Raw genomic sequence first — 13,857 nt, forward strand, 5'->3', positions numbered from 1 at the left:
TAGGCGAGATGAGTTGTCTCATGTATAAGAGACTAGCCAATTTGGCTATTATGTAGGAGGTGATGATTGTTGTCATGATGTGGGACCACGTCTAGCCGGTATATATGCAAAAGTAGGGCTTCCCTCTGCGGGCCAATCAGGAGCTAGTTCCTAGTCCCGACCGCCAGGCGCATTCTGGTTGGTGGACACGGCAGCCAATCAGGAGCTACTTGCTGGTCCCGACTGTCTGCCGTGTGCTGGTGGTCTAAGCGTATTGATGGCAGGTTTCCATGCTGTACTCAGCTGTAGATCCCCGTCTCTGTTGAAATTATTGCCATCTAGCTGGATTTCGATGGCTTCCTTGATAACTAAGTCCCAGTAACCTGATGTCTTGTCCAAGATGGTGGTGGCGCTGAAATCTATCTTGTGACCAGTTTCTAGGCTGTGTTGGGCTACTGCAGACTTATCAGGATAATATAGTCTTATGCTGCGTTGATGTTCCTTGCAGCGTTCCATAATAGTTCGTCCCGTCTGCCCGATGTAGCATTTCCCACACTCACAAGGTATTCTGTAGACACTAGGTGTCCTGAGACCAAGGTCGTCCTTAACTGGTCTCAGCAAGTTCTGGATCTTTGTGGGCAGCTTATGGATGGTTTTAATCCCGTGTTTTCTTAGCATTCTGCTAATTTTTCCCGAGATGGGGCCGTAGAACGGGATGTATGCCATGCCCTTTGTCTCCTCTTGTTCCTCGGCAGGTGGTTTGTCCGAAAAGGCCCTTATGAGGGCCAAGCCGATTTCCCTGTTGCCGAAGTTGTTCTGTAGGAACGTCTTACGTAGGTGACAGATCTCAGAAGGGAGACTCTCTTTGTCCGAAATCCCTCTCGCCCTGTGTAGAAGAGTCGACAGGACCGTTCGTTTCTGTGCCGGATGGTGGTGGCTGCGTCCATTGAGATATAGATCGGTATGAGTCGGTTTCCTGTATACTCTGTGACCCAGTGTGCCATCTGACTTCCTGGAGATGAGAATGTCTAAAGGGGAGACATCCGTCTTTTTCCACCTCTTTCGTGAACTGGATATTCGGGTGGATATTGTTCAGGTATTCTTGGAACTCCTGAAGTTTTTCTTCTCCATGAGGCCAGACGACCAAAGTGTCATCTACATAGCGGTAGAAGTGAGCTGGTTTCAGGGGCGCGTTCTCCAGGGCTCTGTGCAAGAAAGTCTTCCATGTACAAATTGGCTATGGCCCGCAGCGGGAAGCCCTACTTTTGCATATATACCGGCTAGACGTGGTCCCACATCACTTCGTCCCTCAAGAAGATGGCAGAGCTAGCCGTCGAAAGCTTGGAAGCTAATCTCCAACTCACCTGGCTGAGTACCCGAGAAGAGTTATTCTAGGCCTAATTGTGTTTACGTTAATACCTAATACATATTACTAAGCTGCGGATTTTTAGGCGCTAAAAACAGTTGAAATAGGCAGGCAAAATAGGCATTGAAATTCTAAAATAGGCATTTAAAAAGTCACTAACAATTTCTAATTATTAATGGCGAACACGACCATAGCGTAGCATTATACACTAGTTTCTATAGTAATACCTTCATGACAGTGAATAACTAAATATTCCTCGAAATGTTGTAATGAGAACTGATGCCTCTTGTCTGTAAGAATGTTCTTAAATTGGGAGAAACTCCTCTTCACTTCACATGAAGTGGTGGGGCAATACTTCAGGGATCCAATCTCAGCTGGGGACCAAACCAGTGGGAACGCAGTAATGTCAATGCCATTTCCAATCAGTGCTTCTGCCACCAATAACACTTGCTCCCAACAGGATTTATTTTCACAATTTTCAAATACTTATTTCTCATTGCTTCTCCCACAGTGCTTGGTATTTCTTTAAGAATAGTTTCTACTTTCTTCATAACTTGCACAGCACTGTGGAGTGGAATACTCCTCGTTTCCAGTTTTATTATGTAAGCAGGCAGCTTTCCAAAGTTTGCTTTGATGAAAGCAAGATCAGATCTTAGGTTTGGGTTTGCCAGGATACTATTTGTCTCTTCTGTGCTTGCCGCCTGGTTCTCATCAAAAGTATCAATAACCTACGCGCTCTGATGGCAGTAAGACGTAACACACAAATTATCGATAGTTGTATGGCATCACTGCACTCTGCTGGATAAAAAAGAGACAAATTACAGATTAAAAAATATTGATAGAATAGCAATAAATTGAAATATAACATATAATACAGATATTTAGACAACTTTTAGGCACTTATAAGCAAATAGACATTTACTAGTGAAATAGACAATTATAGGCACAATAAAATTCGCACATAATAGCCTACTCGCAATGCCTTAAAATGGATATATAACCTAAAACCTTGCGTCTTCAGGTTAAGGATTAAAATAGGCATATAGGCATAAATCCGCAGCTTACATATTACTAACGAAATGTTCGTGATTATTGTTATTAAGTTCATCGTGCAAACAATTTCGTAATTTATGTCCTGCAGTGGGCTCAATGTATATTATGTATAGGACATTAAATAAAAATGAAAGCTACAGTAGCCTATGTATAAATTTTTCCCGTGACATAATAAAAACCAAATGAATAACTAATCAGCATGCACATTATGGTAAAGCAAACTGGAGGCGGGGGTTTGGCTTCCTTGAGTGCAGGTACTCCTCCTCGAGTCTGCGCAATGTGTGATGTCGCTTACGATACTGAATGAAGTATACCTCATTACGTGGCCGCGTCTGTAGCTGAAGCGCTAGCGCGCTGGTCTTCCATCACTTTATCACTACGACTATTAACAAAAGTGGTTGTAGGAAGAAACTCGAATGTACTTTTCAAATTAATATCGTTACATTTGTTACGCATCTCTAGATATTGTCCTACATACTGTAGTTTCAGATCGTCTCTGAGAGCGTGTGGCATTGCATAGGTATTTAATATGGTTTAATTTCAGTAAATGTGTCTTGATCTTAGCTCGAATTGCGTGTGGATAAAATGCGGTGACCTCTGAAAATGAAGAGATTTGCTTATGATTTTTTTTTTTTATTTTCTATCCCTAGTATAAATTATCTTTTACTGCATATAAACTGCCTTCATATAAATAGTTCCTTAATATTATTATTTAACCCAAGCGGTATTTTGTACATGATTACTATTCCTGTTCTTCACCTACTTATACATACAAGTATACGAAATAACAGACGTAAAAACACAGAACAAGGGTGTATAACTGAACTGCAGCGTGAACTGTTGACTCGCAACTTGCTCTCCGTACCAAACGAAGCTTGTACAGACGATGTACGCCGAACTTGTATTAAAAGTAACCAAACGCAAGAGGCCACTTATCAGATATTCGTTCTAGTATAGGATCTTGCTGTACGAGGACGGAGTGAGTATGGCCAACCTGTTAGTGTCGGACTCACGAATGTCACGCAGTCCACCTGCCGGAGTTGAGGAAAAATCCATTAAAGGTTCCTTGTAATTTCAGGAACAGGCACGAAATACTTTAGAACAATTTTTGCCACGCACGCACGCACACGCGCACGCACGCACGCACACACACACACACACACACACAAAAATTCCTTCCCACTGTTTCTAGACTTATGACTGGTATATTAGTGTGGTTAAAAATGTTGTTTCTGTTTTTAAGTACAATTATTAGCTTTAATATCTTAGTTAGTACTGAATTAAATCAAAACTGGTTCGATTCTCTCGTCAAGGATGATACATATTACCGAACATTTTATTTACTCCAATCAATGTAGTGTTCCACGGTTATATTGTTGCAGCCTTAATTCCAATGTTTGCTGATGTTTGTGCACAACAGTAAGTGTTTCTTCACCTCGTGGCTGCTTTGTATTTTTATGTATATTTTAGCTTGAATTATGGTGTTTTCGAATGTCTCTCTAGCTTCATACCACATTTCTGGAAGGAAATTGAAATAGTTCTCTGTATAATTTTCAAGTAGGTAATGGAATAGTTCGGTTAGTCTTGAATTAGATATTAAGACTCAATGGGTGCTATTCATAGACATTTCGCTAGCCCGGGCTACGAGCGTGCTAAACATGATTCATAACATATCATATCGCTGACACTGGTTTATGAATACGAAAATCGTTAGTTCGCTGATCATCCACCGAAAGCCCGCGCTAAGAATGTCTATGAATACGGCCCAATAAGTCGAAATCAAAGTAATGTCCAACGTTTCAGAAATGCCAGCTTAAATAAATAACGCAACCACTTTACCTTCTTGGGTTTATTTTCTTGAGAGACCAAGGTTTTGAATTTTCCTGTAACATACCAGGTCTGATGGAAATGGAAACGACATTTATTAAGTCTTACGTTAGGCCATTATTTAAGGACGGCATAGGCCTATAATAGATTGTTACCTCAAAACCGCACACTAATGTTTTAGGTTAAAAATATTAATTTAAATTAGAATACTTCTCCTTCAACAAATTAAAGCGGTCGATTCTGTTTGATGTGTTAACAAGGCAAACACTAAAGGAATATAACGATCATTTTAATTCTATGGAAAGTGAACATCTGTAGCCAAAATTTAGTACAGCATTGAAATGATTCGTCCATGTAAACCTTGTCACACTCCGACAAGGTCCTTCAAGTTTTTCTCACAAGAGAACGCAACTAGTACAAAACGTAAGTCAAGAACGGCAAAAAAGAACAAGTTTTTGCTTTATATGTCGGAGTGTCCATTCCTTTCAGTATTTCCAGAGCTTCATCATAATTATGGGGCAAAAAAGGTTGTGTTTTCTTCCTTGTGTTGTACAGATTCCTTCGTGTGCACTACAAATCCCTTTGTACTAAAGTAGCAATGCCAAAAGCTTCTGCGTTTTCGTGTAATGCAGGACATAGTCCTACTATTTTCGAAGGTCGTTCTGATTTGTCCTGTACACTCAGCAGTGGATAGTTGGAAAATGTAAACAGTACCACAAGCTCACATGCTCTATATCTCTCCGTGTCATTGACCCGTAGAGACAGCGTGTTTACATTCTCCAAATATCTATTACGCTGACTGCATGACTATCCGCTATTCTGTGTTACTAATTTCACGACGCACCAGTTATCACTAATTTATGATTGTGATTCACTTCCAGACGTGTAACAGTGGTAACAGTGTCCTTGAATGTTATAGTATGGTTCATCGAAATTGCCGGCTTTGATCTAGCGGCCGTTATAGGGTCTTACACATGCAGGATGCCCTCTTCAGTCATTGTAATAAATAATAATAAATATATCTAAATATAAGAAACCATTTCTGGCATAAGTGCCAGTAGGTATGTTGAGTGAAATAGAGTGCAGTGATTTAATTTTATTCCGGTGTAAGTATAATTTGGTGACTTGCACTATTGTTTTGTAGGGAATTAACAAGCAACAGGAATAAATTATAAATGGACATTTACGGTAACATATATACCACTTCAGTGGGAAACGCTGTACATGATATGTATCTGTAAAGAGTTATGTCGTGTACAGCTCGCGCAAAAGATCTGTAAGCCTGGCAGATGTCACAGGGGAGAAACGGGTGGCAGAGTGCAAAAAACAACAAATACGCTCTAAACATCTAACTGAAAACATTGACCTCTTACCTTGAGCTGCTAGTCGGAGTCTTCAAGCTCTGTTATCCCTTCCATTTCATCGTCATAGCTGAAATCACCGTCATCGTCGTCATAATGCTCATACCACCGAGATTTATGTTAATTGAGTCTATGACGTCATCAAACAGTTCTTCCCGGTCCATTATAATATCGTAATATTTTTTTTTAACATTTTCACAAAGAGGACGCCAATCGAGTTCAGCCATACTGTTAAATTTCTGCTCACATAGTTTTTTCTGAATTTAATTTGCGATCTATGTTTCTGAAAGCAACCCATCCCTTCACTATCGACTAAATGTTCTCGATTGGGCTTAATTTGGGGTCTGAGTGGGATATGCCCGGCACTATCAAGAATTTTCGTAATAATAGGTCTAATTGCTACCTATAAACACTTTAACTGTATATACACAATTTAAATGTTATATACACACACACGCACTCTAAGTCTATAGGCCTACACACGATTTAAATAACTCTATATAATCTATATACACAATTTAAATACCAATACCATTTATACACGCACGCACTTTAACTCTATATACACGATTTTTATGGTATAGTATTGCACACACTTAAAAATGCTACAACTGAATACTTCCATAATATAATACAGAGAGACTACTACAAGCGCATATTGTAGCGAACAAGCGACTGACTGACAAAGAGAGAAATGTTTTGCAAGTGACATATACTACTTACAAGAACCCGTTATCTACCGTTTAAATTTCAACGGTCTCAAAGTTTTCAGATCTTTCGCGCGGGCTGTACTAGGGTAAGTGTATGTGTATGTGTAAGTGTCAGTGTAAGTGTAGTGGAGGAAATGAATGAGGATGACGATGAAAGTGAGAAAGGGAGAAATGGTAACCGGGTGCCGACACATAGCCTACTCCTTTTGAATAGCATCAACGGGGCCGCCAGGCTTAACGTCCCCATCCGATAGAGGAATCACTATCAACAGTGACATAATATGCCTTCTCTTCATATGCACTGCGGAGAGATTTGGGATTTAACCCAGGAATATTGGTGCACAATTTAGTGATTAGAAGTTGTGCAGCGCAATCTCTCGTAGTCCCAAGGTAGACGTTTTACATGAAAATATCTGGGAATCGAACCCCGGGCCAGGTAGTCTAGAGGCAGACGCGCTACCACAGAACTAACTTCGCGAACTTGCTTTCTCTTCGGAAAATTATTAGTCGAGGTGATTGTGTTAGTGCCAATAGCGACATAATTCAATGACTTAACATAGCCATAATGAAGTGAATTATTTTATTCCCGAGAATATTGACTGAATGTTAGTTTGTTCACAGAAACAAAATGTCTTCGAGCGAGAGTAATCAACAGGCCTCGCCCCCTGAATGGCTTAACAAATCATTTTTGGAGAAAGTGCTCAGATCTGAAGACGATGACCCTACCATCACAGTCACTTCTGTGGACATTAATCCCGCGACAGCCCCTGGAGACAACTACATGAGCATGATTTACAGGGCCAAAGTCCACTTGACTAAAGGCGGTCAAATGCAGCATAGATCGCTCATAGTGAAGACGATGGCATTGGGAGCCAACATACAACAGGTAATTGACCACACTGTTTCTTCTTATTCGCTGTTTATTCGATCTCCGTGGCACAAAATGGAGGTTTATTTCTCTGCTACAGGGACGGATGCTCCTTGTCTTGTGTTTTTTCTATGTTTTTTCAAACACAGATGGGGAGGCTAGGCCTGGCCATGTGAGCTGTGCGAGAGGGGAAAGAATGAGCCATCTGAAACAGAGTTTGCTTAATGAAGCTCGGAAGTTCAGCTCAGACTAAAACCTGTCTTCCCCCTCCATATCCATTGGTGACAGAGCCACGGCACATGAGAAGGTCACAGGACAGATCTTGCCTCCTCTACTGTAGTATTATTGATATTGATATTTTTGTATTCGCGACTACCGGGTGGAACAGGTACATTCTTATGCACTGAAGCTTAAGTACACGGCTGGGTCGATATAGGAGAAAGTCAATGTTCACCTACTTAGATAGAGCAAGTCCCCTGCAATCAACAAGAGCGGTTTTAGGTAGTGAATAAAAGTCATGGAATATTATGGACAGTAAAAAATCCATCATACGGAAATGGATATTTAAGAGTTGTTAATTCATTATGAAAGTGAATCTGATACAACGTTAATACAAATTATTTCTTTATTGTCTTTAAAATATAATAGGCCTAATAAATAGATAGACAGACAGACAGACAGATAGACAGATAGACAGATAGCTAGATAGACAGATAGATAGATAGATAGATAGATAGATAGATAGATAGATAGATAGATAGATAGATAGATAGATAGATAGATAGACAGACAGACAGACAGACAGACAGACAGACAGACAGACAGACAGACAGACAGACAGACAGACAGACAGACAGATAGATAGATAGATAGATAGATAGATAGATAGATAGATAGATAGATAGATAGATAGATAGATAGATAGATAGATAGATAGATAGATAGATAGATAGATAGATAGATAGATAGATATTACCTTAAACTCCCCGGCCATAGTTTTAATATTTTCGCCGTTTTCTGGGCGTTGAATAACATTTACGGTGTCAAAAATATTTAGTCGCGTACGTTTGGTGACATGATGCCTTACCGGTATGCGAGGGCTTGGATTCTCGTCATAACAACATACCAAATTGCACTGTTTTCTCCTTTCTTTAGATTCAAACGCATTGTACTAAACCCGGGGACCAATGTAGGCCCTATGTTTTTTCTGCTACAGTCATGATATTTTTTGCGTGCCAATTGTATTGCAAGACTAAACCTGCATTCCTCTCGAGCCATCATTTCAGAATACCAAGCCCGTGGTAATGATCTGTCGTATCTCAGAGATTCATCTCAGTAGTCAAATCCCTGCCGATGGAACCGAGACTTCAAATTCTCTCTGAGTCGTCTAAAATCTCATCACTACTGCTATCTACCAAACTTTGGACAAATGATGAATAATTGTCATGACGGACGGCAGATCCGAAGTCTAATAAATATAGGTAGGTTCTTTTTTTTTTTTTCAGAACGGAGATAATGGAAAGGGTATTGTGAAGATGATAATGAAATGTGGACGAAAAAGATTCTGGAGTATAAGTATCCTATCCTATACTCTGTGCTACTAAATTACTACAAAATCTGAAACACATAATAGATATTTACGACACAAGCCGGATTATTAGGCCTAATGTACACGTGTGAAAGTTTGCACGAAGAATGCGTAGCACGAGTCGTGTAACCACACAAGTATGTTAATCGGATGTTAACACACATGTGTTGTACCTGGTCATCATTTTGTTTTTACTAACATTTCTAATATTAACCTGGATATACCTTTGAATTAACGGTTGAGAACCTATGTTTCCCCCCTTCCCCGACCGGAGTTTGATGATATTAGTGTATAATACAAACAAATCACTTTACTAGGTATAGGAGGAAAGAAAAATAGTGCATCCATTTACGTAAACTAGGAACTATTACAATTTTTAGTTTGATAATTTTCGTTCTGTTTTTATTTATTCAAAATACAGTACAGTATTGACAATAAGTGTTTTTATTCACTGACTGAACTATCCAGGCGGACGTATTCATTATGCAATGTATAATATACTGTATACAGCACATTCGCATACAATATAGAGAGTGTATTTAAATTGAAAAATAATCAAAATCTGGATATCTAAACAAATTGTTGAAAATGATGGCCGTTCATTTCTATACGGGCTTCAGTTCTTTGTGCGCATATTATCGAAAAAGTTTTACGCATATGTTCTGAAATTGAATGTAATTCTTTAATTCTTCTATTGTTGTAGAATGTTTAACAAATACAACTGTTCTAAAGTAACAGCAAAAGAAATAATGCAAAGCATCAGTCGACATGGGGGGCATAATCCTGTGCCTCTTGAAATAATAATTCTGTACCTACTCTATAACAGAGTACCTTACTTACGTATTGTAATCACTTCATTTCTGCCCGATTCGTACAGATAAATTTACTCAGATTGCTGTCTACTGTCAGTCCAAGTAGTTATATCGTAGGGTCGTAGAAAGAGGGGAAATCACGTGACAGTTACTTAACAAGGGCCTTTGATTTAAATTATTTTAAGCAGTTGTATAATATTACGTAGACGTCAAAATCCTGACAGCAAATGTTTTCAGGAAAGCGCTAAGACAGCCCAGCTACTAGTATTTATAGAGGGGCCAGTAAAAAAGGATGTTGGAAACAGGGAAGCGACGTAACCAAACGGACACAGTACCTGTGCGAAAATGTGATTCAATAATGATTGCACTTTATTCACTGGAAAATACGACCATTTTTCTGGAACATACTATACTCACTCAGTACTGTATACTGTGACCGTAAGACGACTTTGCATATGCGGCCTTGGGAGGAAGTTCACTAGTAGAAGGGGTGAGAGTGAAGTACATTCAAAGACTCAGATACAATAAAAATTAAAGTAAAAGTAAAAATGATGTCCCTGTACAATACTTTAGCGACACCCGTTGAAAAATAAATAAAAATAAACAAAAATAATTTTACGTTTAAAAAGTTTCTTATTTTGTGAGAAGCAGAAAATTGAAGCTAGCCATCTAGGTAGCACTAGAAATAATATATTATGACGCTATAAATTCATGACAACTACTCCTAATGATCAAATATTTAACTTACAAAGGAGTATCAATCGTCTTCTGCAGCAGGAATTAACTTCAATAACTATAAAGGCTGTGTTATTAAATATCTACAATAAGTAGATAAGATGTTTACGTAGCGATATTATGTTATACTGGGTGTTCAGTTCAAAGTGTGTCATGGCTCGCTGTATGCCGTCACGTGGCTAGTCGATGAGCCTAGAGAATTAAATCTTCCTACACTTCCGCAGAGGCGTATTACTTATCTGCCAGAGAAGTTGCCTAGCAAGTACGGCGTTCATTCAGAAGAGTACTTACCGATCGATACTTACGGTAACGCCGGTAGTGGCAGGAATGTGAACTGTTTCGAAACATATACTGAGGTAAGGTTTTTTCTTACTGTCGGGATATGGGGAGAGAGTTAAGACGATTACTTACGTATTTGTTGACATTAACTTCGACGGTCAACATGGACACGGAGCATTTGATTTGTATTGTTGAATGTTGCCGTACGCAACCGATGATAACAAATACCCTGCGTACGACTTGCCCGCGCAAAACACAGTTCGAAAGAGGTTATGGTAGCACACAGACCGTACAGACCGCCATCTGTTGCTACGACGTTCAAGTTATACCGTAAACGTTCTCAAGTTCAGATTGAACGCCTTGATTAATAGGCAACTTCTCTGACACAAAAGCTGAAACTCGCTTCAAATCGCTGACTCATCAATAGTGACGTCATGACACACTTTGAAATGAACACCCAGTACTTTGTTTCAATACATTTTGAAATATACTTGATGCTATCATTCATTCCTAAATACGAGTGGCATAAGGAAAACGAGTGTTGTAATGAACTTCTTACTCCACTTCAAATGAATGGGATAAGATGCTATTACGTTATGGGTGTAGATAAATATCTGTATATCACTTCACGTCAAAGCCAGTTATATTTGCAATATTTCTGCTTCTACTACACATTGAAGCGAATTTCTATTTTCGGGAGAGACTTTCAACCTGGGTCTGTATTCTCCTTTTCGTTCGGCTTCCGACATACTGTGTGTAGTCTTTTGTACACCTAAATTTCGCCGGTCAAGATGATATTTTGCTCTGAATTTCCTTGACATGTTTGAGCCTTTTACTGCTATTCTCAGAAACTGGGCCTTCATAGCTACTGTTGCAAAATTGACCAGTCTCTTACAAACACTCTGTGTTAATGATAATTCTACTCCCGTATTCATTCTTTTATCCAACTTAAAAATATTTTGTATGTAGCTTTCATTTTGTTATAACTCATAACACAGTTTGTTAACTTAAAATACCGTAAGACATTACTACGAAATGTTTATAAAATGGGTCTACATCTCATATGTTGGAAGAAGTTCCTATCTTTTCCTTTCAGTTGTGTCTGCAGCACAGGTTAATAATGCACTACCTAAAAAAAATATATATACTTTTTTTTTTTTACAGTTCACAAAAGCAAGTCATATATTTGAAGAAGAAATCATGATGCTGAAAGATGTAATACCAGCAATGCATCGCGTTCTGGATGAAGTAATGCCTGGAAAATATCATCCGTTTGCAGCAAGACACATTTATTCACACGTAAATGAAGAGTCATATGTTATCATCCTGGAAGATCTCAAGGAACTTGGATATCGAAATCACGAGAGGACTACTGGATTAGACATGGAGCACTGCATTGTCGTTTTGAGATCTCTGGCACAATTTCATGCGGCATCTGTCGCGCTCAAGAAGAGGGAGCCGGAATTGATAGAGCCGTTCATGTACGTGAAAAAGTTGAAACTTCTGACGGAAGGATTTCGCGATTTTGTGAGTAATAGCATACTGAAGCTTGCCAATGACGTTGAGAAATGGCCGGAATATGGAGAAAAATACGCTCATAAAATTCGTGATTTTTCTGTCAATGCCATGGATAAAAATTTGGAGTCGAGAAATAGAATTGAGGATGAATTTAATGTCTTGAGTCACGGAGACCTGTGGGTGAACAACATGATGTTCCGCTATGATACTGACAAGGACATCGACGTCAGGTAAATATAATTTTTTATTTACCATAAGAAATACTATTAATTTACTTCTTTTTCCCCAACTTCTCTCCGTAAACAATAATCGGTAATAATTCATTTTGTTACTTAGTGTTTTAAATGTAATGAACTTCATTGATCTCACCAATAAAATTAAATTCAGAATCATGTGAGTTTAGTGAACAAGTCGGATTATCTTAATTTTTGTAGGCTGTCAAGAGTTTTGAGTTCGTAACGACCGTGTAGCAGTTGTTTATAGGTTCCAATTTCAGTCTCAGTGCTGCGGCTTTCAGTATAATATACGTACCTGTGATTGGTTCAGTTATCTTTTGTAGCCGAGCATAACGAACTGATTTAACAGAGTAGGCCAACCCTTGGTTCTATAGATTTATTATCCTGAGGATGGAATCTACAGTACATAAGTAGTTTCCAAACGACTGAAAATTAAAACTAAATGCTTAAAATAATCTCATATTCTCGAATTTTCTTCTCCTTCCTCCTCGGGAAAGTAGGCTCACTCTCAATGTCAATATTTTCCTGCCCTTTTATGGAACGTCTCATGTCAGGACAAAACAGTTTTATTTTGTGTAGTACAGACTTAGGCATAAAGGGGAAGTGAAAGGGAGCAAAGAATTCCCATGTCCATTTCGCTTACGTCTTCTTAAAAACAAACGCACAGTAACCTATTGTGCATCAGTGGTGGATTTTAGACGACCAGTGAGAGCCGAAAGATCATAAAAGCTATGATCCCTGTTATACAATCCATCTCTGAGCAGTGTTTACATTTCTGTCTACTCCTATCCGACCGAAACATTACTGTCCCAGCCGTAGTAGGATTACGCTCTGCATTGGAAAGCTACTCAGAAAGACAACGTCGTGAAATAGCAATAACAGATCTAGTTGGTAGGTGCAAGAGAAGATATCCCACTGAAGTTCGTAGTTTTGCAAATACGAAGGCTATAGGTTAAAATATAAAGAAAGAAAGAAAGAAAGAAAGAAAGAAAGAAAGAAAGAAAGAAAGAAAGAAAGAAAGAAAAAAGGATAAATAAATACATTGCTTCCGTTTACTTTCGAACGAGAACTCATCCATTCAATTTTAATTCATGCAGTAAGAGTAAAACAGTGTAATTATTTCTATCATGTAAATATGGCTTTGTGTATATTTTTCTACATTTATTTTTCTTTATTATTATAAAAACTCTCAGTGGTGCTTGACACCTGATAGAAAATAATCTCGAATAATATTTGTATCGTCATTTGAACCGATACGAGATCAATAATTGATTTCAATGTGTATGGGGATCTTTACTGATACTGATACTGATACTATTGGAGGGGATCGCAACATAGTAATGCGACCTTGTGTATTCGTGGTAATACTGCAGGTAGGTGTATTACTAAACACCAACTGAAAAAACCCCTCTCATCTGTACGCTTTAGTTTCTTTTTTATTTTAATTTTATTGGGTTATTTTACGACGCTGTATCAACATCTAGGTTATTTAGCGTCTGAATGAAATGAAGGTGATAATGCCGGT

The 13,857-nt window shown here is 38.6% G+C and overlaps 1 protein-coding gene and 1 long non-coding RNA gene across 3 annotated transcripts in view; one reads left to right on the plus strand and one right to left on the minus strand.

Annotated features, from left to right (window-relative positions):
- LOC138705986 (uncharacterized) overlaps window positions 1-13,857 on the minus strand; it is a 394,464-nt gene that overhangs the window by 130,814 nt on the left and 249,793 nt on the right. The gene's annotated exons all lie outside the window — the stretch shown is intronic.
- Window positions 1-13,857, plus strand: part of LOC138705710 (uncharacterized) — a 67,648-nt gene that overhangs the window by 3,041 nt on the left and 50,750 nt on the right. Inside the window, exons 2-3 of the mRNA XM_069834282.1 lie at window positions 6,918-7,182; window positions 11,743-12,326. Of these exons, the coding sequence (XP_069690383.1) occupies window positions 6,925-7,182; window positions 11,743-12,326 (842 nt within the window). The 5' untranslated portion in view covers window positions 6,918-6,924. The remainder of the gene's footprint in view (window positions 1-6,917; window positions 7,183-11,742; window positions 12,327-13,857) is intronic.

Source organism: Periplaneta americana, chromosome 9, assembly GCF_040183065.1.
Source record: "Periplaneta americana isolate PAMFEO1 chromosome 9, P.americana_PAMFEO1_priV1, whole genome shotgun sequence".
NCBI classification, from domain to species: domain Eukaryota; kingdom Metazoa; phylum Arthropoda; class Insecta; order Blattodea; family Blattidae; genus Periplaneta; species Periplaneta americana.